A 25052-nucleotide genomic window follows, 5' to 3' on the forward strand; every position below is an offset into this window, starting at 1 on the left:
AGGGAAAGACCCTCAGAAGGTGTGTGATGGGTTTAGCAGATGGACAGCTTGGGGCAAGGTTAGGAGAGCAACTGAGCTGTGGGGTTGGGAGAGCTGCTGCCTGTGCAAGTGTCAAAGTCACCTCCCTGCCTCTGCTGTAGGGCGTCAGTGACTGGGTTTTAAGCTCATTATTATTAGTTGAAACATCCATCAGCAATGGGGGTTCATAAAGCCTGCTCAGTGTGAGAGCCTGAGCTGCAACACCAAAACCAGCCCTGTGTTCTGCCCTTCTGGATCTGCTGCAGTCCATGGTGAGTGCCCCACTGAGAGCACCCAGCAGCTGCAAAGGCACAGAGCCCTGAGCTGTCTGGGACAGCCTCACAAGGGTGGATAGTGTGCTCGGGAGGGAGGGAATACAAGAGGAGCAGAGACAGAGAAGCAAAGGGCCAAAGTTCAGGACAATCCAGCCTTTCAGCAGAGAGACATCTTAGGCTGAGCCCAGACCTTGGAGCAGGAGTCAAGCTTTCTGGACATGTTGCTTCCCAAGAGGAGCTTCCCTGACTGACAGCAGAGGAGTGCAGAGCTGAGCTTTGCCATCAGTCTGTCTGAAAGCTGATTTCTAAACAGTTCTGCTGCCTCCTCCTCTTTGGACCTCGCTGTCTCTCCCTCTTTAGTTGTGTTAGGCAAGTGTCCTCTCCCAGGACTTAGATAATCACAGAATCATTTTGGTTGGAAAAGCCCCTGGAGCTCCTGGAGCGCACCCAGTGCCCTCACCCTGCCCAGCCCAGCACTGACCCATGACCCTCAGCACCTCAGCTCCAGGGCTGTGGGATCCCTCCAGGGCTGGGCACTCCCCCAGCTCCCTGGGCAGCCTGGCACAGGGGCTGACACCCCTCTCAGGGAAACAGTTGTGCCTCAGCTCCAACTCAGCCTCCCCTGGCACAGTGTGCTCCTGCACCAATGGCACTGCAGTTTGTCTGCATTCCTGCCCCAGGGAATGATCAGAGTTGCCTGGAAACTTGTGGTTTAGGGCAGTAGGAAAGGTGCAGAAATGTGCCCCACAGCCACCTTGCAGAAGGATCATCCCTTTACACCTTCCATGCCAGCTCCTGCCACACCAGTGGGGGAGGAATGAATAGCTTGCTGAGACAAAGGCTCAGCAATGCTCTCAGTGCATTGCAAACAAGATGCTGGCTGCTGATGGGAGCTGCTGTGAGCAGGCTCCTGTGGTGGCTGTGTTCTGTGGCTGAAAGGATGATGGGTTTGTGCACTATGGTTGTACATGTAAGCTATAGAACAGGGTTGTCTTTCCCCTGTTGAAGGGCAGCACAGCTCTGTGGCTCTGAGCTGCAGCGCTGCCTGTGTTCCCTTCTCCCAAACCACAGCTGCTGGGGAGGTCTGGCACTGGCTGTGCAGGCTGCTCCTGCCAGGAAAAGCCAGCAAGAGTTGTGGTATGCTGTGCACTTGGAAACGTGTGGCAGACAAAGAATTAAACCCCTTTAGTAAAGCCCAGAGCTGCCTGATAGCAGCCCTTGACAGACTGAGCTCGGTCCCTGCGGTGGGTCAGGACCTGTGGGACAGGACACCCAAGGGAGATGCTCTTTTCATGTCAAGAGGTGCTTGGTGGAGGGTTTCAGAGCTGAGTGAAGGGGAGGCTTTTGGCTCTCAGCCACCTTGGCTTCAGGGGAAGGAAGAGCAACCAGTGTAGGAAGATTTCCTGCAGTCAGGAGGAGCTTTGCTGGTGGAGTCCAGCAGTAAAAACCACTTGTGAGAGCTCAGCTGCCCTGGCTCAGCCAGCCACTGCCTCTCTGCAAAGGGATGGCTCTGGGCTAGGCTCTGCTGATAAAAAAGAAGCCACTGGGGTAAATTGAAAGCCCTCCCTTGCCATAGTGTTTGGTACTAAATAATCCCTGCCCAGGGAGACAGCAGGATTGGACCCCACAGTGCCTTTGGGTGAGCACCCAGGACGAGCTGGGGGGTGAGAAACCTGCTGTGGGGTTTAGTATGAAAACCCCAGTGCCTGGCTCACACTCCCAGAGCCAAGGGGAACCTGCTGGCTCAGTTACCCAAGGAGGGCAGTTTACCCCTCAAGTACTGAGGCTGTGTGTCCAGAATAAACAGCCAGGGGAGGCAGCTGGGAGTGTGGCTCTGCCTTGTACGTGAACAATGGAGCAATAAAGCCACAGATCCAGAGCTTAAACTTCAGAACATGGTACATATTAGGTGGGGAACTCTTGCATGGCCCTGTCATTTGAAATAGGCAGAGGTAAAGCAAAGGATTTTGTCCCTTCCCCCCCCCCCCATTTCTTCTTTCCTGTTCCTGCTACAGAATGTGTCAGTGTGTCAGACTGGTAGAGTTTTGTGCTCTTGGGGGTATTAGAGTGAGCTGGGGGTATTGGTAAGGCTGTGCTACCCCTGCTGCCCTTTCTGTGATGATATCTGTGTACATACCACAGTATCCCAGAGTGCTGGGGGCTGTAAGGGCCCTGCAGAGCTGCTCCAGCCCAGTCCCCTGCTGAAGCAGGTTCCCCTGGCTCAGGGGGCACTGGGACGTTTCCAGATGGGGTTGGAAACCTCCTGAGAAGGAGCCTCCACACCATTTCCTCAGCCCTCTCCAGCCCCTCAGTGTCCCTGTGGCAGTGAGTGAGGGGCCAACACTGAGCACAGCCCTGGAGCTGCAGCCTCCCCAGGGCCCAGCACAGGGGACAGTCCCTGCCCTGCTCCTGCTGCCACCCCACTGCTGAGCCCAGCCAGGTTGCCCTTGGCCTCCTTGCTCCCCTGGGCACGCTGCTGGCTCCTGTTCAGGGGCTCTTGGGGGCTGCTTTTTCTACAGTGCCCTGTGCAACAGCAAAGGGAGCACATGGGACACACCAGAGGCGTGTCTCAGCCTGACCTGTCGTGGTTTCTTGCAGGTATTCCGAGAGCAGGCCATCGATGGTGAGACCCTGCCCCTCCTGACAGAAGAGCACTTACTCAACAACATGGGGCTGAAACTTGGGCCTGCCCTGAAGATCAGGTCACAGGTAGGAAAATGTCTTGCTCAGTAGCCAGTGGCACATGATAAAGTTGTCCCTAGCAGACCAGGGCTGGCAGCAGACCTGCTGTATTGAATGTAATTTGTTAAGCAATTACTGGTCATTTCTCTGTAATTCTTGGTTCAAGAACCAGCTTTGTGTCCTCATCTGGAGCCAGTCACATAGCTGCTTCAGGAAGAAAACAAGGACAGTAGTCACTGCCCAGGGGCAGAAGCAAATGGTTCAGGGCAAGTGCTGAAAGGGAGGGACAGGGATGCAGAGGGAAACTCCTAAAATGAACCAGCTCCTGCTAGAAAGACACCTTTAGGCTGTTCCTACCAGTACTGGCCAGGAAAGAAGAGAAGCTGTAACCAGGTGAGGCAAGGCAGATGGTTTCAAATCAGATGAACCTGACAATAATCATCTGAAAGACCTAAAGAACTGGGTAAAGCCATCTCAGGAACCTGTTGTCCCTGGTTTTCTGACTGGATAGAAGTCTTTCTGCTGCTCAGCTTCCTTGTAACTCGATGGCTCTTGGTGCTTCTCCTTTTCAGTGAGGCTTGAAGCACAAATGCATTTACCACCTTGCAGCATCATCTGTTGATTACTTTCCCTCCCCAGTGAGTAATGGAGCAGCTCCTTCCCTTCTCTGCTGTTAGTAATAGCCCTGAGTAGCATTTTTCTCTCCTGCCAGCCATAGTTTAGTGGGCTTGCTGATGGGCTGTGCACCTCCACCCCAGGGGCACTGCACACCCCCCACTTGGGCTATTCCCTTGCGTTTTGGTACATTAGGAGCAGAAATGATCATTGCCTCTGGGGAGTTAGCCAAGCTCTCTCTTTCAGGGACCTGTATTTCATCCCAACAGACTAGTTCGGTGTTGTGCCCTTGTGGTGGTTCTTCTCAAAACCCCTGGGCTTTTTGCCCCCGCTCTGACTTGGCTCCCAAGTCTCTGCCTGTGGAGAGGTGCTTTCCTATGAGTGATGTCCTGCTCTTCCCTGGCTGGCATCAGGGTGCCTTCCATTTCAGTTGCCTTCACAGCATCTCAAGGGCTGGAAGGGACCTGGAAAGCTCATCCAGTCCAACCCCCCTGCCAGAGCAGGAGCACCTAGAGTAGGTGAGAGTTGGCCTCAAATCTAGGAGAACATCTCTTACAGCTTCCCCTTTCCTCCCCCTCCCCATTCAATGATCCAAACCTGCTTCTGCCACATCCAGAACAGGCTGTTCCATCGTGTTCCCCAAGGGAGTGTGTCATGCAAGGAGCTGTGACAAACACTCATGTGACAGTCTCACTCCTCCCTTTACCCACAGACTATACCTGTGTGACATTATGTTAAAACAATAAGAAGGACTTTTACTACTTTCCCTACAGCCCTCACTGTTTATGAGGGGTCTAATAAAAAGGTTCTGTGGGCAATTGTTCCCTGTGGGTCAATTCAGTAGGAAATAAAACTCTTCTGTTCCTTCAAAACCAAACAGCTCACAGACAGGCTTAGATCAGATTTGGGGAGGAGGGGGGGTGTGTGGGGGAAGTGATATGAGATATGGGCTGAAACTAGAAAAACCCTGCTTCAATTTAATCAGTGGTGTTTAAAGTTCTATAACTTTAAACTTTGGGGGGGTGAGGGGGGAGCAGAGCCCCGATGCTGCTCCCTGAATAATGCAGCGTTGTCTGGCTTGCACACAGGCCTGTGTTTTTGTTTAAGCTGAAATGGGAAACAGCTGTGTAGGTGCTGGAAAGCTGTGGGGCCTTTGGCCCTCGCTGGGAGGCGAGAACTGCTGCAGGAGAGTTTCCTTGGCTGCTGCAGAAGAAGGGAGAGGCTTATAGTTTCCTGTGCAGTTAACAGCAGCCACCCTGTAGTCAGAGTATTTTTGTTTCTCTCTCCCCTCACCCAGTTGTCTCAGCCCCCCTCCTCCAGAGCAGTTGCTGCTCTTCAGAGGTGGACACTGCCCTGCTGCACTGGGCTGGCAAGAGGGGAGCAGAAGAGTTCTGGAGTATTGTGTCCAGTCTTGGGCTCCTCAGTTGCAGAAGGACAGGGAGCTGCTGGAAAGAGCTCAGCACAGGGCCACAAAGGTGATGGAGTGGAGCATCTCCCTTGTGCTGGAGGGCTGAGGGAGCTGGGAGGAGGCTGAGGGGTGAGCTCAATGATGTTTACAAATCCATAAGGGATGGGTGTCAGGATGGAGCCAGGCTGTGCCAGGGATGATCAGTGATAGGACAGGGGGCAACAGGTACAGACAGAAGAGGTTCCAAAGGAATGCAAGGAGGAATTAGGTGAGGGAGCCCTGGCAGGGGCTGCCCAGATGGGCTGTGGAGGCTCCTTCTCTGGGGACATTCCAACCCAGCTGGACAAGTCCCTGTGTGCCCTGCTCTGGCAGGGGGGTTGCACTGGATGAGCTTTCCAGGTCCCTTCCAGCCTGTGTGACAGATTGTTCCCCCTCCAGGGCTGGCTGGTGATGGAGTGGCAGGAATGGGTCCTGCCTAGCTCACGTGCCTGCGGTGGGATAACTTCAGCCTCTCTGTTTCTGAGGGCAGTCTGGGCACACTTCCCGTCTCTTTCCTCCTCATTTCACTCTTTCCTTTCCTTTCCCCCCTCTCCAGGTCGCCAAGAGAGTGGGCAGAGTGCTGTACATGGCCGGCTTCCCCATGGCCCTGCCGCTGCAGCCGCCGGGGCTGCGGCCCGAGCGGGAGCTGGCGGAGCTGCGCCCGGCCTCCACGGGCAGCGTGGCCTCGCCCTTCGCCTCGGCCGCCCGCGGCTCCCCCCGCCCCGAGAACGGCAACGCCCCCGGGCCCGGCCCCGCCGCCGAGGCCGCCAAAGCCCCGTCCTAACGGGCTGCTGGAACCGAGCTTGGGTGGAGCAGCCGGCAGGTCGAGGCGTGCGGAGCGCCCGGGAGGAGCCTCCCCTCAGCCCCCTCAGCGGCGCCAGGGGAGCGAGGCACGGGGCTCATTGTGTCGGATCCATTTGCTTATTCTTTTTCTTTGTTTTGAGACAATAATAAGACACACAAGTGTTAAAAAACTGTAAAAAGGGAAGGACAGGAATTAAAAAACCCCCCCAACCAACTATCCAAAGATGCACAGAGACAAGCGGGGAAGATGGCGGCGGCCCCTCACGGCGGCTGAGGGGGGAGAGAGAGCCACGGACAGGGAACAAGAGCTTTTGGGTTTAATTTGCCTTCAGAAAAGAAGCACCACGGCTTTCAGGAACCTCCTGGGTGTGACTCGGAGCAGGGAAGGGACACTGCTCCTCAGCACCCCTGAGAGAGGGGGGAAAAACACCCCATCCACCATGAAACCACCCACCTCAACCATCTCCTCCCTGGAAACTGGCCTCGGTTCCTCATTCAGGTGTCTATGCATCTCTAGCAACTTTTGAAACAATACCAAAGACAGACAAAAACTATATATAAGAAAAATAAAAGAGACAGAAACTAAAAGGCACGTTCGGGTCCATGTTTACGTGGGTGCAGGCCCTGGGCTGGCCCTCAGCACACCCCCAGCAGCCTGGGCTCCAGCCCTTGCAGAGCTTCGGTTTCCTTTCATTAGATGGTTTTGTTTTCAAGAAGAAGAAGCAGCAAGCAGCTTGTGTTTGGGTGGGATGAAGGGTCACAGCCCTCCCCTCTCCCTCCTTCACGTGTACAACGGACTGGTTTCTACATTGGGGTGGGGGTTGGGGGAGGGTGGGGGTGTTGTTTTGGTTGGTTTGTTTGTAGGGTTGGTTTTGTTCTGGTTTTTTTAAAGCCTTGTTACAGAGGTGGATGCAGTTGCACACATTTTGGCCTGCTGTGGACCATGACACACATCCCTGTGCGTTCCCAGAGGAGGGGGAGGGATTCAGGCTGAAAAAGAGGGGGGTAGAGGTTTTACTACTGTGAATGGTAACTCGCGGGGGTGACCTGCTGTGACCTGTACAGTCCTCTGAGCAACAATCACTCACACGTGGTACTTTTCTCTCTCTCCTCCCTCCCCTTTTTTAAGTTGTTTTTGTTTGAACCTTGCACGTGCTGCCGTTTGGGTTTTTTTTCTTACAAACTAGCTTGGTGGTACATTAGCTTCTTTCTATTGTAAAAAAAAAAAGACCCCAAGTCATTACCCATCACATCACCAGAACAATGCTTTCCAGCAATCAATTTAAATAAAAAAGACAAAAACCACTTAATTTACAACAGGTGCCTCCCTTCCTGAGCTCCCTGAAAAAGGCTGCTTCACCCAACCAGCTTCTTTTTACCCCCTCTTCCCTGCCCTGGGGCTGTTTGCTTTGCTGCTGCTCCATTCCTGGCCTAAAAGCCAAGCTGAGGGTTGGTTCCCAGCTGGCAAAAGGCAGCCACAGTAGCTCATCTAGAGAGAAAAGGAGGAGAGAAAAAGCAACTCCTGGAAGAAAAGGTAAGTGAAAAACCTTTTCCTTAGAGTCTTCCAGGGCTCATCTCTGCAGCATATCCCAGGCTCCTGTATGGAACTGCCTGGTGGAGCTCAGTCTCGAGCTCTCCCAACCCCACTAATGAAGCAGCAGGTACTTTTGCCTCTCAGAATGGGCTATAAATGATGATAATGGTGACAACAATGATGATGTTAATAATAAATTACTAATTTCTGAGGCTACTTCCTCTCCCTTATGGGATAAAAGAGATCTTGAGTGTGTGTCTGGGGCAGGTCTAGCAATGACTGGCACTGCAGTTGGAAAAAAGCAGCCCTCTCTCTTCCTACCCTGCTGTTAAGCTCCAAAAAAAGACAAAACAAACTGTGAATGAAGCAAACAACCTCCCAACACTGTGCTACAGCTGTAATTACCTGGGCAGTGATGCTGTCTGGAAGCAGGGAAGGAGCAGCTCCTGGGGAAGGAGCCTCTTTCCATCCCCCTCTTTATACCCACCCAGTTGTTAGCGCTTCCACAGGTGGGTGAGAGGGAGGCCACTGCAGGAGAAAGTTGTTTGGGGTTCTCTCTGCAGGCAGGCAAGGCTGCTGGGCTGTGATGGGTCTCATTTCATGGAAACAAAGATGTTCTCTTGTGCTGTGGAGTGAGGGGGGCTGGAGGAGGCAGAGCTGAGCATCTCTGCAGGTGCCTTGGCCACCTTTCATGCTGAGAGACAGCTACTGACCTTGCTGAATGGTGGCAGAGCAGAATCAAGAGTGTATTTAGTCCTGACCCCCTAGCTTCTTCCAGAAACCTGCATTAACAAATAACCATGCTCTTAAAATGCTTTTAAAAGGCACAGTTCACTTTCAGGAGTGATTCTGTCAGGTGTCACCTAAGAATACTTCACTTTTCTGCCTTTCTCAGCACGTTGCCAAGTTTATTTCTCCAAAGAAATGTTCTCCTGGCAAACCAACAGTGGTCTCAAGAGATCCACTGCTGATGGTTTCCCCTCAGGTCATGAATAACCCACCTGGAGATAAGACTGTGTCCTCCCATGAGCTGCATCTGGAAGCTGCCCAGGTGCTGCAGTGGTTGGCTTGGAGATGATAAAGGACTCAACCCCCAGCAGGAGCCAGGCCTGGAAGACGTGGGTTTATGTCCTGGGTGGCAGCAGGTCTGTTACAAACCAGGGGCTCAGACTTGTCCCTTGGTTTTGCTGAGCAAATGCAGCCCATGCAAAGCCATGAGCCACTGCAAAATGAAAGTATCTTTCCTATAATGAGTTTTGCCTCTTCATACTCTTTCCTCCACCCCCTGCTTCCATATCCTCAGGCACTCCAAGTTAACTTGATTGAACCGAGCTGCTGCTGTTGTTACTGATAAAAGCTTCCATTTGCAGTGAGGATACAAAGCTGTGCCACACTCCAGGCAAGCCTCAAGAGCTTCATGGCAAAAGAGAGGGTTTAGTGAGGGCCCCAGAGCAAAATATGGGGTGACAGTGGTGGTTGGCTGAACAGCCACAGAGGACCCTCCAACAGAAGCACTTGTCAGGTGGCTCAGGCTCCAGCAGGAGCTGACACAACCCTGTGCTATTTAAAACAGCAGATTTTAATGAGGGCTTTTTTATTACCTGGGCAGAGCCAGTTTTACTGGCCTTGACATGACCACAATTCACTGGTACCAAAAACGGCCGGTGGCACAGGCTGCAAAGTCCAAGCAGCGTCTGTGCTGCGTCACTGAGAAAGTCCTTGGTGGCACCTGGGGCTGGCCTCCCACCCTCCGTGCTCCCCAGCTCTTACCACCTCTTTGAGAAGCAGCTGAAGGCTGAGTGATCCAGTGCACAGCAGCTCTGGGAGGGGGAGCAGCTGGGAGGGTGCTCAGTCATCATCAGAGAAAGCCAAGTCCTCCACAAGGTCCTCTGCTCCTTGGGCCAGCTGGGTGAGCTCCGAGCGTGACAGCCCACGTGTGCTGCTCCTCTGCTGCCCTTGGGAACCCCCAGCAGCCTCCTCAGCTTCCTCTGCAGGGGGGAAAACAGCGAGGTGTAAATCCTGCTTTAGTGGGAGTGAGAGCGAGGCCAGTTGAGGCAACTCATTGCTAATTAATCCCAGCCACTCATTAATTTCTTGGCACCAGCGCAGCTCTCAGCTGTAGGAGAGTGCTGCGGGGTGCTGGGTACAGCACTGCCTCTGAGGGACCTGGGGGAGAGGAGAGGGAGACAGGAGGAGGAGAGAAGACAGGAGAGTGAAAATGGAAGAGGAGAGGGAGAAGAGAGAAGATGGAGAGGAGACTGAGAAAGGAGGAGGAGAAGAGAGAAGAGACAGAGGGGAGAGGAAAAAGGAGGGAGGGAAGGAAAACTCTCCCTCTTCATCCTCTACAGCATTGTCAGAACATGCATCAAACACCCAGCTATTCTGGGTGCCGAGGGCTGGCTGTGCATGCCAAGCCACAGCCATCTGCCATGCTAAAGCACTTGGAGTTTGCTCTCACTTGGACTCTTTTCCCCCTTCCTGCTCTCCCTGTTGCCAAACTAGTAAAGGAAGCCTACACACAGGAGCTTTTGTGGCTGTTCCCCACAACCACCCATCCCTGCCAGTGGCACACTGAGCAGCAGAGCCTTGGCACTGCAGCAAAGGCCTGAGCAAGTGGCACACAAAAGCCAGCAAAGGCCCAGCACAGGAGCCAGAGCCCCTGGCAGCCTCGGCTTCCGTCTGCTGCCTCAGCCAGTGAGGAGCCCAACACGGCTAGCTGCACTCTGCTGGGTGCTGGGCAGGCTCTGTGCAAGGGAGGGAAGGGGAAGGTATGCCCAGCTCAGCTGCAGCACAGCCTGGCACTGCCCTGGTGACACAGCTGCTTTCTTGGTAGCCATTTAGGCAGCTGTTCTGGCCTCTGAGCTGGTTGGGAGCCCCTCATGCTGACAGCCTCTGTTCTCACTCTGTCTCTGGACTAGAGGCTACTGAGAGGGAGAAGGGATGAGAGCACAGAGCAAAGGCAGTGGTTCTAGCCTTCTGTACACAGACTGCCAAACAGCACTGATTCAGTGCAGGAATGCCATGCTTGGACAATATCTCCTACCCAGGGAGGAGCTGCCCAGAAGCAGCAGCGAAAGGGTTACCCTTGTGCAGCACCCCATAGCCCAGGCACTGCCTGTGTAACCTGCAGAGAGCCCTGAAGCCAGGTTTCTGTACCCTGTTGGGGTGGGCTGTACTTGAAGAGTTTGAACCTCTCTGCAGGAGGCCCCTGAGAAGAGATGAAAGGGGCTGGTGGTTTGTCAGAGCATGGCCTGCAGACACCTTAACCCTTTCCCTCTCTTAGTACACGCTGCCAGGCCTCCCTGCACAGGGCCTGTGTGTGTCTGAGGGTAAAAGTCCCTCCTGACACCCTACAGCTCAGAACAGCAGCAAGGAGAGAATCCCAGAGTGATGGGGCTGGAAGGGCCCTGCAGAGCTGCTCCAGCCCCTGCTAAAGCAGGTTACCCTGGCTCAGGGGGCACAGGAACGTGTCCAGGTGGGGTTGGGAACCTCCTGAGGAGCCTCCACACCCTCCCTGGGCAGCCTGGGCCAGGGCTCCCTCACCTCAGCACCAAAGGACATTATCTTCCTGCTCCAGGGGCACTGCCTGTGTGCCAGCCTGTGCCTGTTACCCCTTGTCCTGGCACTGGCCACCACACAACAAACACTGGCCCCATCCTCTCAGCACTCATCACTGATGAGATCCCCCCTCAGCCTTCTCTTCTCCAGGCTGAACAGCCCCAGCTCCAGCCTTTCCTCCTCCCAGAGATGTCCCCTGAGCATCTTGGTAGCCCTCAGGGATGGTTCCTTTGAAGGGAAGCCCAAAGGAGCCTTTGGCTACCAATGCTGTCACTAATCCCCCTCCCCTCTGCCCAGCCACACGACTTACCCTCCGAGTCACTGCCGCCTTCCAGTTCTTCCTCGTCTTCCTCTATTTCATACTCTCCTTCTTCATCATCATCATCCTCCCCATAGTCTTTGCTGCTTGCTTCTGAGCTGTCATCTGATGCCTGCTTGGCTTTGCCTTTACCTGCCAGGAAAGGTAAATTGCTGTGTCAATGGAAACAGAAGCAGGTAAAGAACCAGCCCCTCAACATCCATCAACACTGCACACACCCCAAAGGGGAAAGTTAACAGAGTTCTCCAAAAGCCATGTCCCCCTGTGCTAGAGGCCCAGGGAAGGATGCACTTCATGTCAGAGAAACCATCCCAGAAGCCCATAGCAAGGTTTTACTGCTAAAGCCTGGGATTTGCTGCTACCTGGTATTTATGGAGCACTCGAGTGCCCTTCATGAGCCTGTGTGCCCTGCTCAGAGAGACATGAGAGCCAGGAAAAGGTGGCAGGTAGAACAGTACAAAGAGAAGAAATGGCCCTACTGAACAGACATGAGAAAGCAGAAGGATAAAGTCACAAAGCTGAGACAAGGGCTGAGAAACTACCTATTTTTTGCCCCATCCTCCCTTCCTCAGCAGATGACCTATGTTACTCAGTGAACTGGATACAGAGCCATTAATAAGCTGGCTGCTGGTGTTCCCAGCTCTCTGGCATCGCTCTGCTCCCTCCCATCTCCCATCCATCAGCTCTGCCAGTGTGCAGCCTCCATGCAATTGTTCCCTGAGGGACTGGAAGCCACGTCTGAGGGCCCACAGGAGATGGATTGCACTGCTGTTCCCTGCTCCACATCACCCTGATGGGCACCCCAGCAGCTCAGTGCTGTTCCTGCACCACATCACCCTGATGGGCACCCCAGCAGCTCAGTGCTGTTCCTGCACCACATCACCCTGATGGGCACCCCAGCAGCTCAGTGCTGTTCCTGCACCACATCACCCTGATGGGCACCCCAGCAGCTCAGTGCTGTTCCTGCACCACATCACCCTGATGGGCACCCAGCAGCTCAGTGCTGTTCCCTGCACATCACCCTGATGGGCAGCTCAGGCACCAACCAAGGGCCACACTCTCATCCACATCAAGATGCACCAGCAAAAGCAGAGATAGATCCAGCTACCAGCACATCTGAGAGTCTACAGAGAAACCAGCTGTGGGCAGGAATTGAGTAGCAGGCTCCTGGGTCATGTGCAGCAGGCCACTAAAAGGAATTCACTGAGCTTCTCGTGGCTCCCGCTGCCCTCCCCTAAGCTCAGCTCCTGCCTCCCCTTCCCAATGCACTCAGAGGCCCCACTACAGCCTTTGAACAGAACTCAAGCTGCTCTCTCCTGAGGCAGAAGTGTGTGGGCAAGACTCCAGAACACAATGCTGGAGTGCTCAGTTAACCAGGGCTTCTCCCTTCTGCCTCTGGATCCTCCAGCTGACAGCCCACCACGGGGATTTTGCCCCTGGGAAGGGCCGCGATCACTCTGCGAGGAAATGAAAACGCCTGAGCTGTTCCTCCCACACCCCAGCCCCCAGCAGGGTGGCATGAAGTGGATGGAATGTGACTGTGTGAGGGATAAATGAAGAAACCTGTTCCAGTTCCTGAGAGGGACCCCAGCAGCTCCTGTGGGCAGATCCCTCCCCGCAGCCGGGCCCAGCGTGACGCCACAGCCACGCTCCCCTCTCGCCTTTAATGGCCCGGCACCTCTGCCTAAGCCATTCAGAACTTCCAGCCTTCCCTCCCAGGGATCTGTCAGCTGGTAAATGAGAGGAACACATGAACTTCCCCATCTCCACCAGCAACAAGTGGATGGATCAGATCTGCTCCCTTTCCTCCCCATCTCCTGCCTCTTTCTGCCCTTGTGGCTTCCTGCCACGTGCAAACTGGTTTCTGTCCCTTCTTCACACCTTGCAGAGACCCAAGCAGGGATGTCTCTCCTGCCTGCTAAAACTGTTTCTTCATTCCAGAGGGCAGCTTGTCTTGCTGTGAGGGAACTGTTTGTGTTGCCCTCCTTTCCCTGTCCCCCTGGGGAGGAGGCTGAGATGAGCAGGGAGCTTTCAGCTCCACCTACACCATGCAGGATTCTTCCCTCAGAGCCACGAGAGCAAAAGAGTATTGCAGATCCATCACTTTCCCTCCCTTCCCTGCTCCATGCATCCACACACACACACATCAATTCATTCCCTGCCACAGCCAGGTGTAGACTAAAGCAAAGCAATAACCAACAGGCAGCAGCACCATGTTAGAAGGATCACTATGCTGGGATCCTGTCTCAAACCCTGCTCCAGCTGTGCTGAGACATCCCTCTGTCTCCTACCTCAATAATCACACTGGAATTTTTCACCCTGACTCACTGAGCAGGGGCTACTCCTCCCCAGCAGACACCTCCCACCAAACCTCATCTCTACTGAGGTCTCCCAGTGCAAGATGCAGTGCCAGGGAGCTCACAAACACTCTTTACTTCCAGCTTCTGCAAGGAGCAGATATGGGTTTGTGCTGGTGAATTTACTGACTCAATTCTGAAGAACTGGCCACCACTCTCTCTCTCTCTGTTCTTTCAGGAACCCCTAACCTAAGCAGAAGTGCTGGTACTGACAGAGCAGGGGCCTCAACACACAGAGAAACCCAGATGAGACTTCTCAAAAGGTGACAGCAGGCACAGAGATGTTTGGCAGTGCCAGCCTCACTAGAATTCTGAGCTTCCCAGATGCCCCCAGCACAGCAGAACTGTTCCTTTCCTAGAACCAGCCTGTCTGGGATCAGGTCTCTCCCTGTCACTTTTGAAGAAGGTCAGCATCACTGGACATTCTCAGCTGTATTGTTGTTTTCAGCTGTGTTTCTTGTTTTCCCCTCCCAGCAGGTCCATCCAGGGCAGCCTGACCTTCCTGCCTTGATCTCTGCCATCAGCTGCTCAACATGTCTCTCTTTGGAACTCATTTGAGGCTGATTCAAGATGAGCTAAAGTCCTTCCACTGTCTTACTCCTTTCACCTTATTTGAAGCAAGGAGATTGTTATGCCTTCAACCCTCACAGGTAAAGGCACAAATACATCAGGCACAGCAGCTGCAGGGCCTCCCAAATTCCCCTGCATCTGGCCACTCAATTAGAACAATGGCCACAAAGACAGGGAAGTGCAGCAAACTGAAGCACTTGGCTTCTCTAAGTTCCATCTGCAGCCAGCCCTGACATTACTGAATGCAGAGCATGGCTGGGAACATCTCACACCCCACACAGAGCAGGAACAAGAGCTCATTGTCTCCATCTCCCAAGACACAGGGGTTTTTGCCAGCCTCCCTGGCCCTAACCCACTGTGGAGTCACATCACTGCCCAGAGGGGACTTCACCCCGTGCTGCAGTGCAGAGCCAGGGCTCCACTGCCTCAGCATCCCTGCTGGGGCTTGAGCACAGTTGCTCCTTGAGATGGAAGTTGCCTTCAGGGTCTATTCCCTCTCTCCAGAAAACACCCCACTCAGAACAAAGGCTATGGAGAGACAGTTGACCCAGGGATGTTGGAAGGCAAGACCCATTACTGACACTGCAGTCCTGATCCAGCAGCTGAGGGACTCCTACAGCCCTGTGATATCTTCTGCATCTCATTTACACCCTCTTGACAGTATCTGTGAAGCCACTTGAAGCTGCCAAAGAACCTCAGGGACAGCTGTCACAAGCACATGCACAGGGCTAAAGGCCATGCCTAACAAGTGGACTGCAAAGCTTTACATCCAGCAGATTTCTACAGTGAGCAGGAAGCACCAGGAACAAGGCAGAAGCTGTTGTACACTTGGTGCCAGGCAGACAGCTGCCACATACCTTGTATCATCAGTCACACTCATCACAGCTGGCATCATTGACCACAAGTCCATCAGCCCAAGAAACCTCCCAAGCTACACAAAGTCAGTTCCTGGGAGGCAGAGGAAGAGAGCTGCTGGCTCCCAGCAAGCTGCCTCCTGAACTGCAGTTAGCACTGCCTTGAGAAGCCACTGGTCTTCTAAGGCATTGACTCTTATGGCAGCTCAAGGATGAATCTCAGCAAATCATTCTGCTCTCACCCTGATCTCTCAGTGCCTTGGGAGGTCATGTGCACACTTTGGTTCTTCTCCCACTCTTTGCCACATCACCTACAAAAAAAATTCACTGGCTTCAACCTCAAGCTATCAAACAAGTCTTCCAAGCTGATATTCCTCCTGTGCCACAGATGCCTGTGAGGAAGACAAGCCTCAAGATCTATCCTCACACCTTACAACATGTGCTGACAAGGTCTTGACCCATAGGTTCAATCTCCTGACAAGAGAAAAGCTCTGCAAGTCACCCTGCTAGACCAGCAACAACAATGCATTTAGTACACCTCCCATATCCCAAACGTTCCAAGTGCCCAAAGGCTGCCTGAAGTTTTCCCTCACAACTCCGTGGTGAACTCCTTCTGCAGGTTCCACAATTTACTGTGGCCCCCTCGTGGTCAGAGCCAGAGGGTGACACCCCTCTGATTGCTAGACAACAACTCACTGGAAGAGAGACCAATCAGAAGTGTCTGCAAAGAGGAGACACTTCCCATCAAAGCCCCTCGTTCTTGCAGCCACCCCCTGTCAGAGCTATTCTTTGCAAAGGCCCAGCATGCTGTCAAGTGGAACAACGTTCCTATTCCTCTGTTATAGGTGTGGAAACAAAACAGGGGATTCCTGCACCTCTACTCATGGTGTAAGAAGGCAGCAAACACTTTCATGTTCTCCAGGGTGAGACTTCAGCCCAGAACCTGCCCAGGTTGTAAGCACAAGGAGAATGCACTTTGGGGGAATTATGATATGAACCATGGCTGTTGCTTTGAAAGCAGAGTCTGTGCTCACACAGATATCCCCTGGTTCTTGGGCTGTCACACTGAGGTGACAAAAGGGGAGGAAAGAGTAAAGGCCATGGATGGGAAAGGACTAAGGCTTTAAAATGAGCTGGACTGACAAAGCAGGAAAGGGGAAAACTCACAGTCACCTCTATAAAGGTTGAAAGTCTGTCATTTCTAACCACATCATAGAAGACCCTGGACAAGGAGAAGGGCTGCACATGCCCAGCCCCATACCTTTTACAGAGAATCCAACGTTCTCCTCATCAGAGTCACTGTCCAGCTCAAAGAGCTCCTTAAATTCCTTCTTGTCTTCCTCCTTCCTTTCATCCTGCTTCTTACGCTTGATTTCTGGGAAGTTCAAGTCTTCCAGCTGGAAAGAACCAAGAACAACAGTTAAGAACAACCATAATTTGTACTTTTGAACATAAAATGCTGAGCTTAAACACAGGAACTTGGCTTTGCCCAGTATGTGTAAGCCACAGGGCCAAGAGCAGTTGGGGCTGCCTGCTGCTGAGCTCCAGGAGCAACCCAGAGATGTGTGAGTCAGTTACAAAGGTGATACATGCAAAGCACCACTGCTCTATTGATCTTTACCTAATAAACTACTTTTGCTAATGGGCCATCTACTGCATGGCTAAAAATAGGAGCTGGCTGCCCTAAATCTCTGGCCTGAAAGACAGGCAGGCCCTGGGAGCTTGGGCAGCCAAGCACAATCGTGCCAGACCGTGCTGGTCATCTCTGAAGCAGCAGTTTTCCACCAAAGCCTACAGCTGTGGCAGCTATAGCAAAGTCACTGCCTTTGTGGCTGCAGATTTCAGGATGAGTTAAATGGCAGAGTGCTGAAGGTGCTTTAGGTCTGTCCACACCGTGGCTGCTGGTCCTTATGGAGATCAATGGGCCAAGAGCCTTGCTGCTGCAGCCAGCCAATATCAATGCCATTAAGTACTTGCAATCCACACCACCTCACTGCTCTTTACACCTCTCCAGAGGGGGATTAGGGGAGGATTTACTTGCAAGGGCTCAGGCCAGCAGGGCAAAGATAATCAGAATGCAAATGAAATCCCAAGTGCTCTCTGAACATCAGCTGCCCGCTGCCAGTGCCTGGCTGCACACCTCCTGGGAAGCACTCATGCATTAGCACACATTAGCTTGCTTGGAAACATTCACCCTGCCAGTAATAAGTCATTTGCTCTCTCCCACCCATCAGACCACCCTTCAACACACATCCCCTCTGACCACATCCACTTCGACCCTCCCGTGAGCCTCCCCCTGCAAAGCACTGTCAGTGCAGAAAGGCAGCTCTCAGCAGCAGTAAACAAAACCCCCAAATCACCCCTTATTCACCTTCCTACAGGATGTTTCCATGCAACACATCACTCAGGAGGTTTACAGTGGAAACAGAACTGGGTATGAATCAAATGTCTCATGTGCATGATGTGGAACAGTCTTCTCCCAAGCCAATGATAGAGACTTAACACTGTGAGAAATGTCTCCAGGATGCTGTGAGGGCAGGTACAGCAGGGAGCAGAGGCTGTTAGCTGGGACTTTCTGTATTTGCAGGCTGCTAAGGAGAAGTCCCCACTTGCAAAGGCAGCCTTCAGTTTTGGGTGACATCAGTGCTGGCTGAACCCAACCTGAGCACATTAAAAAGGACTTGGTGTTGACTCATGCTGAGTTGTGCTACTCCCAACTTCCTGAGGCTCCACAGGAGTGCCTTCAAGATGGGCACCTCAAAACAAAGGCAGCAGAAAACCCTCTTAGCTGTGGAGTGATCACAAAGCAAAGGAATGAGACTTGTGCTGAGCCACAGCTCACAGATACAGCCTGTGCTCATCACACAGTGGCAACAATTAGGTAATTTGGGGGCCAGCCTTTTAAACCCCAGCTAGAGGGTTACCATCCACTGAGCCTCACCAAGCTGCTTAGCCTCCATCCCATTAGAAGCCATTGGGAAGAGCAAATGGAATGGGCAGACAGGGTCAGGGTTGTTACACAAAGCTGCAGCTCAGAGCAGCTGAGACACAGCCTTGATTTTTTTTCCCTGTTATTATTTTTTCCCCCCCAAATGACTGCTAATGGCACATGGATTTTCCCAGCCCTAATGGGCCTCATGGTGCTTGCTCTCCTGCTGGGGCTCACAATGCTGCATCATTAAGCTAGCAGTCCCCACTGAGAGAGACAACACCCCCATTCACCAGGCAAAGATGCCAGGCAGCCACAGGCCTTTCTGACAGCTAACTTCAGTCTGTCTCTCTCCAGTTTATCTGCTCAGCTCACTCTCTCCAAGAGAAAATAAGTCCCTGTCATTGCTCTTCTGATGTTTCAGCCTTCACCCTCCTGAGCCTTGCTAGACAAAAGCAATCTCCCTCAAGGAGAGCTGGTCTTGGCCACCCCAAGGAGCTCCAGCTCCTCTCCTCTAACATGAGGTGGGGGCTTGTCTGTCCTCTCCCCTTCTGAGAGCTGTTTCAGTACCAGGAAAGTGTCAGCTCACCTTAGCAGGGCTAGTTTTGGGCAAAAGACAAGCCCTGCTCACAGCCATCACTGCTTGCTGTTGCTTAGCTCCCTCCCCCAGTTTCCTCTCTGCACAGGTCACGCTCTCCTGCTGGGTTTGCACATTTTCTGTGCTTTTTGTTCCCTCTGTGTGGCTGCCCCAGGGAATTTCAGCCTCCTGCCCTGATCTCAGGCTGCTATACCATAGTGAGCACTTCTAGGATCTCCCAGGTCTTCTCCCACGCCCTGGGACTTGTCTCTGAGCCAATCATCCTCATGTCCCATCGATTACTTTAATTGTTCCCCACCATAGGCTGGAGACACCAATTATCTCTGTTTCCTGCTCCCTGGCCAAGAGCCTAGCTCAGCCACTTCCATTGCATTAGCATGGAGACAGCTTTCCTTCAGACTCTTAATGTAAGCAAGATTCCCCTCATCCCCCACCTCCTGCAGTGATGTGAGGAGTGGCCAAAGAGCCTTCCCTCAGGCAGGACATGTGGGAGCCTGAGCACTTGTATCCAGACAGCAAGGCTCACCTCACAACCAGCCACCCCCCACATGGGTGAAATAAGGAAATGCACCACAGAACTCATCTCTGACATCCCCCTTTGCTAAGAAGAGAAGCATTTTCCCCTCCCTGCTTTCTTGCAAAGTCAGGCTTTAGCATGGCAATGCAGATATGTTCTGGAGAACTGGGAAAAGAGCTGAGGACCTACAGCAGCTCAGCTCACTGTTCTCCTATCCAGAAAGCAACACAATTTGCAAGAGATGACGCAAAATGCCCCCAAAGCAATGTGAGACTGCACATGAACATGGCCATGAACACACAGAATGGGACCTGTGTGTACAGCCTGAACTTCAGAACTACAGTGCATGCTTGTTCCAAAAGTACCATCCACAATGAGGCTTTTGCTCCACTTGCTCAGACACAATCAAATCTGTTTCCCAACCTGCCCTTGCTAGTGCACACAACTGTCTGCAGCTGCCCAGCCTTGGATTGCAAGGGCTGCTGTACCAATGGGTCCCGAACAGCACGAGCAGGGACAGAGGGAAACTTCACTCTGGCTCTCTGAACAAAAATGTTCCAAGCAAGGGACACGAAGTTACTCCCAGATCTCCCAGCAAGACATCCCCAGGGAGCTGAGGACTTGAGCAAGTCAGACTGTCATCCAGCCACACACACACTCTCTCCATGAATTCCCAGCCTGTGCTCACACAGCTCAGGCCAATTTCAGCTCACACTAGCAGAGCTGGTTTTGACCAGCCAAGACATGGCTCCCTTGTCTGCCCATGGCACAGATGGTGCCCAGTAAGTAGGTGTTTTGTTCTTACTCTTTCTTTGCCACTGATTTCCAGCTGTATCTCCTTCTCTCTTAGTTTCTTCCACTGAGTATAATACTTGGTGAGAGGTGTCCCCTCTTCTTTGACCTGCTTCTCCCACTGTTCCTGTGGAGAGAGGGGGGATAAATTTAAGAAAGGTTTTCAAAGCAGCTTTCCAATACAACTTTGGCAAACACAGGGAGCCAAGAGCAGAGGTTAAGACCCTTTCCCAAACCTCCTTTTCCTTCTTACACAAGGGGTTGCAGCCAGAGCCTTTGGCTTCACACAAGGCCTGGATTTCAAATACCTCAGAGTTTAGGTCAGGTCAACAGGTCCCCAAAGGAAAAAAAGCTTCAAGCAAGGACACAGAAAGGAATGTGCTGGCAATGTGCTTCACCAGCCCTAGGAGGACCTGGCTGAGAGCAGACTGACTCCTGGAGCAAGAGAAACAAGGAGAAAGGCAGCATCTCTCAGCCCATTAGCCAGATGGCAAACTATTAGCTAACACACCCTCTTAACACACTGTTTTCTAGCTGTGCTCCAGTTCATTTCCTAAGATAAGGAAGAGGGGGTCCTCCAGCATCACCTTAGTCACTTCACTTTGTCACTAGGGCAGAATCCTACCATTTAGTGCTGTGAACCACTCACAGCCACTGCAACATTCCCAGTTGTCAACTGTGCTCAGCATTTTCTCAGCAGGCTGGGTGCTTAGGCTGCAGACAGAACACTCCAGCATCTCTCTTGAGAAGCAGCAGCAGTGCTCAGGATGCCTGACCACCGTTCTTATGGCTCAAAATTTTCTTCATCTATAGCTCAGTGTCCACCAAGGACCCAGGAAAAGGGGGAAAGGTTTGCTTCTGGATTCTCAGCTGCCACATGTCAGTCTGCTAATGGCTTGTTTCTACCCTGCTGGAGACTGGTCTCTACAGACTAGGAGGGAACAACATCCTTGGAGAGGCAGCAGAATCCCCCCAGTCACTGCAGGCATGAACTGGCACTTACTTATCAGGAATGAAATGATGAGAAACAAGAAACTTCCCAGCAAAGCAAAGCACTTCCATGCATGTGTGTGTGTCATGAATAACAGAAGGGTACCATTTATGGCCTGTGTTTTCCATGAGGCTCTTGGCTGCAGCCTCTTGCCAAGCTCCACCATCAGAGCCCCGCTGCGTTCAGTTGTTTGTGAACATCTGCCCCACCCCACACGCTCCCCTTTTCCATCATCTCCTCAATCCCAATCCTCAATCCCAACCCCAAGCAGCTGGAGCCTGACTGTCTTTCCAGGAAGCCCAAAAGGCAGGAGCAGACTCACCACAGACTCCCTGCTGGCCACGCCAAAGGTGGCTTTCTGCCGCCGGCCAGAGATGTAGGCAGAGTTTTCCTGCAGTTTCTCCAGGAGCTGCCTGATAGGCTTGCAATAGTTGGCAACCTTGCATTCCTTCAGGAAAGATTTTAGCTGGGAGGAGGGGAAAAAAAAGGAGAGGAAGAATGAAAGCAATGTAATAGTTTCCATAAAGAGATCCCATTTCCCACCCCCAGTGACAGCCAGCGTGGGGTGCTTTGTCCCTTCCACTCCGATGTCTCAGCCCTGGGGGTCCTGCCACCCTGGGCTGGGAGGATGCAAAGAGTTGCAGTGCCAGGCCAGATGTTTGTACACAATCCAACAATCAAAAGCAGCTTTTTGCACCCTTTAAAACTACTTCTGAAAGTAAAAATCTATCAGAGGAGTTCAAGCAGCCAGCAGGAAAAATGTCTGTTGTCTCTGGGGCCTCAGCTCCCAGCTGATGCTGTAGGGACAGTATCACTGTGTGCTGCTCTGCCAAACAGTAACAGGGGCTGTGGGCCAGATGCATGGAGACCAGGAGTATCAGTGGGTACCTGTGGAGGCTGGATAAAGCACAGGGAAGCCAGGGTTGGGGAAAGGTGCCCGTGGGTTAAGACTGGAGAACACCAGCTGACATTGGAATGGGAATCACAAACATGAGGCTGTGGATGAGACTGATGGCTGGGGCTGAAGGCAGAGTTTGAGCCTTAAAATTGGGGTGAAAGTGTCTCTGTCTTTTGACACAGCCTGGTGGGAAAACTTGGTGCTGCTGAGCTGTGGGTCAGGACAGATAAGAGCCTGCAGAGGCACACACAACTCAACTGACACCACTGAGTCTGCAAAAAGCCACACACCCACCACACCAAAATGTACAAAACAACCCTCTCTGTGGACAGCTTGTGCAGCAGGTGCCTAGGTAATTCTTCCTTTTAGATCCAAGGCCTTACAGGTAACCCTCAGGACAAGAGCCAGTCTGCCAGGAAACCACAAACTCTGTTGCCACCTGAAAGGGCAAGGACCATCCTGCTCACAGAGCATCTGCTCCTGTCCTCTCTCTGCACCCAACACACACTCCACCACTCTCAGACAGTGAGACTTCATTGCAAACAGAGCACGTTTTTCTGTTGTTCTCTATCTCAGCAGCCTTGTCCTCAAGCAAACCTCTTTTCTCCCACCAAAGAAGATGCCTCCTCCTCATATAAAACCCCCTCCAGCACCAGTGCACTGTTCTGACACCTTCAAACTAAAAGCTGAAGCAGCAGTGGATGCTCCCAATGACAGGAAGAGAGATTGGGGGGTCCACATTGACTCATGGCTTGAATTCCAGCTTACTACAATGTCTGCTAACAGTATTCACCAGCTCCAAGAAACGTCTCTAGAGTGCTGTGCAAACTCTGCAGGCCAAGCTCTTTGCTAGAGCCACATATACACACACACACATACAAAACACACAAACACTTGATTTAGAGAAAAAGATCCAATGGGGCAAGAGAAAATGGTTAATCACAATGGAACCTTCCTCTAAGCTGGGACCTGGAGATGTTATCCTGATAAAGGGTTTGCAGGCAGCAAATACAGTCCTGCCTTCTCTACTCATGTATTCAAATGTCCTGCCTCAAAAGACAGAGCTGGAGGAAGGAAGAAGCTATCCCCCTGCTGTCAAGCCCACATGTTGGTTTGCTCTTACATGCCAAGTGGGTAGGGATTAAATGTTAATAGGTGACAGTCTCACCTATCCCCTCTCTGTCAGGACACTGCTCTCCTGATGGATATATTGCAGCAGGATCTGCTGTCTGCTGTACCCATGGAGAATGTCCTCCCTTACTCAGCAGCAGGGGCTTTCCTTGTCCCTTTATCCACAGCATACACCCAGCTGCCATCACACATCCAACTCAGAACAATGGGAGTTAAAATGAACACTTCTCCCTACAAAGAAACCACTAGCAACACTATTCTGCTGGTGATGCTGAAGCCTGTCCCACACTCACCCCCCCCTTCTATAATATTTATGTTTTTATAGGTGCTGCATATTTATCTCCACTGAGAGATGCATTTGTCATTGGAGTTATCTCACTTGATCCCCACAGCTGCAGCCCCAGATCCATTTCATCCCCTGCCACATACATTATCATTTGTTTCTTCCGTTGCAGAAGTGTCACCAGAAATCCTGCAAAATCTCAGCCTCTATCTCTACACTTTGGTGCTTTTGTGCTTCATTTCTTCTCTCCCCCTTCCTCTCACATCCCTACCACTGGCTGCCACAAATATTAATGCAATGTAATGAGATCTCAGTCCTGTGTTAAGAAGCAGGGAACACAACCAAGAAGGTAAAAGGTAAAGGAGAGAGAAAGGGCCTCTGTCTGTGCCTTTATCCATTCTGCCAAATACAACCACCACCTCTTTCCAGAGTAAAAGCAATCATAACATACATGTGCATGTGGGTGTGCATTTGTGCCATTAACATCTCACACTGGTTCCCAGCTGAGCAGCTCTGTGATTAGTGGGATTGATTCTGTCCAACTGCCAGCCTTAAACACCGATGGTTTATCCCAGCAGAGACCACAGCAAAACCCCAGCTCCTCTTACTGGAAACGATGCAGGCAACTAGAAATGATCCAAAGCAGCTGGGTGTGTGTGTTGTAGGGAACCCAAATCAAGCCCAATCCTCTACTCACAGAAAAGCAGAGGGAATATTCATCTGGGGCCAGAGAGTGAGCAGCAGTAGGAGTGGCTGCTGGCAAAGCAAACCAGCAACTCCTCGCCCTTCGGTCCAGCTGCAAGTCATGCCTAGATCATGCCATCTCCTGCCTCCACCCAGCACTCCTTGTTGATGCCTGCACAGTTTTTCCCTTTAACCTCCCACCCTCTGTTCTGTGATGCCTGGCAGGGCTCCAGAGAAGGGAACAAGGGGTCTCTCCCAAGCCTTTAGACACAGAGGCTCTGCACTGAGCTGCTGCCCAGCCTCTTGGAGGCAGCGACCACCACGGGAGGTGTCCCAGCAGCTGGGCAGATGAGAAGCCTTTCAACCATCTCCCACCCCTGCTGGCTTTCCTTTGATCTGCCAGGGTGCTTCCTGCCTTCCAGGCAAGTTGGAAGTAAGGCAGCTCAGCCCAGCTTCTCCCCAAGCCACTGACCAGGAGATGAGGAACACGGCCCCCGCCAGCTGGAACACAGCCCCTGCGACACGGCACTGAGAGAAGCGTGAGCTCATCAGGGAGGAACAATCGAGACAGATGGATTTTTACAGTTAACTGGCATCATTCCAGGAGAAGCAGTTTCTCCCCCTCCCCTTCCCCATCACTTTCCCGAAGACTCAGAGATTTTGGGAAGCCAACCTCAGCACCCCAGCCCGGCAGACGCCACGAGGCCGTGGTTAGTGGCAGCCAAATAGGAATCTGATAGCATGAATTCTCTGCAGAAACACAGGCTGCTCCCAGGGTGTGTTTGGAAGCCACAGGGCACGTGGTGCCAGAGGGCTGACAGCCGTTCCTCATTCCAGTTGGAACAGGGGCTCCCAGCAGCTGCTGGCGGCCAGGAGACGGCTTTGTTCACTGCCACGGAGAAGCACGCGAAGGGAGAGCAAGCACAGGAGCTTCTCTCCTAGCACACACACTGCCTGTCAGCTCACATTAGCCAAAGCAGCCTACTGCCAGCTAGGCAACGGCCTGTGCCAGGCTGCAGGGACACAGCCAAGAGTCATGAGCCTGACAGATGCCAGCTGATTGCACACAGCAACAAGGAGGTTTGTCTCCCAAAGCAGCCTGTGGGTTTCAGCTGAGATGCTGCTCCCATGTCAACCAGAGGTAAGGTGAGGAGGCACAGGGCTTTAGAGGAGGCACCAGAGCAAAGCTGAGGTTC

The 25052-nt window shown here is 52.5% G+C and overlaps 2 protein-coding genes across 4 annotated transcripts in view; one reads left to right on the forward strand and one right to left on the reverse strand.

The window, feature by feature from the left end:
• SAMD11 (sterile alpha motif domain containing 11) overlaps positions 1-7542 on the forward strand; it is a 158983-nt gene extending 151441 nt beyond the window's left edge. For all 3 annotated transcript variants that reach the window (XM_062012846.1, XM_062012847.1, XM_062012848.1), the window contains 2 exons: positions 2892-3002; positions 5594-7542. In XM_062012846.1, the coding sequence (XP_061868830.1) occupies positions 2892-3002; positions 5594-5821 (339 nt within the window). In that variant the 3' untranslated portion in view covers positions 5822-7542. The remainder of the gene's footprint in view (positions 1-2891; positions 3003-5593) is intronic.
• A 1423-nt stretch (positions 7543-8965) lies between these two features.
• The window catches only part of NOC2L (NOC2 like nucleolar associated transcriptional repressor), a 37851-nt gene continuing 21764 nt past the window's right edge, over positions 8966-25052 (reverse strand). Inside the window, exons 15-19 of the mRNA XM_062012849.1 lie at positions 21183-21326; positions 19883-19996; positions 16295-16430; positions 11244-11384; positions 8966-9363 (exon numbers count right to left, since the gene is read on the reverse strand). Of these exons, the coding sequence (XP_061868833.1) occupies positions 9224-9363; positions 11244-11384; positions 16295-16430; positions 19883-19996; positions 21183-21326 (675 nt within the window). The 3' untranslated portion in view covers positions 8966-9223. The remainder of the gene's footprint in view (positions 9364-11243; positions 11385-16294; positions 16431-19882; positions 19997-21182; positions 21327-25052) is intronic.

The sequence above is a fragment of the Colius striatus genome, chromosome 21, assembly GCF_028858725.1.
Source record: "Colius striatus isolate bColStr4 chromosome 21, bColStr4.1.hap1, whole genome shotgun sequence".
Classification (NCBI taxonomy): domain Eukaryota; kingdom Metazoa; phylum Chordata; class Aves; order Coliiformes; family Coliidae; genus Colius; species Colius striatus.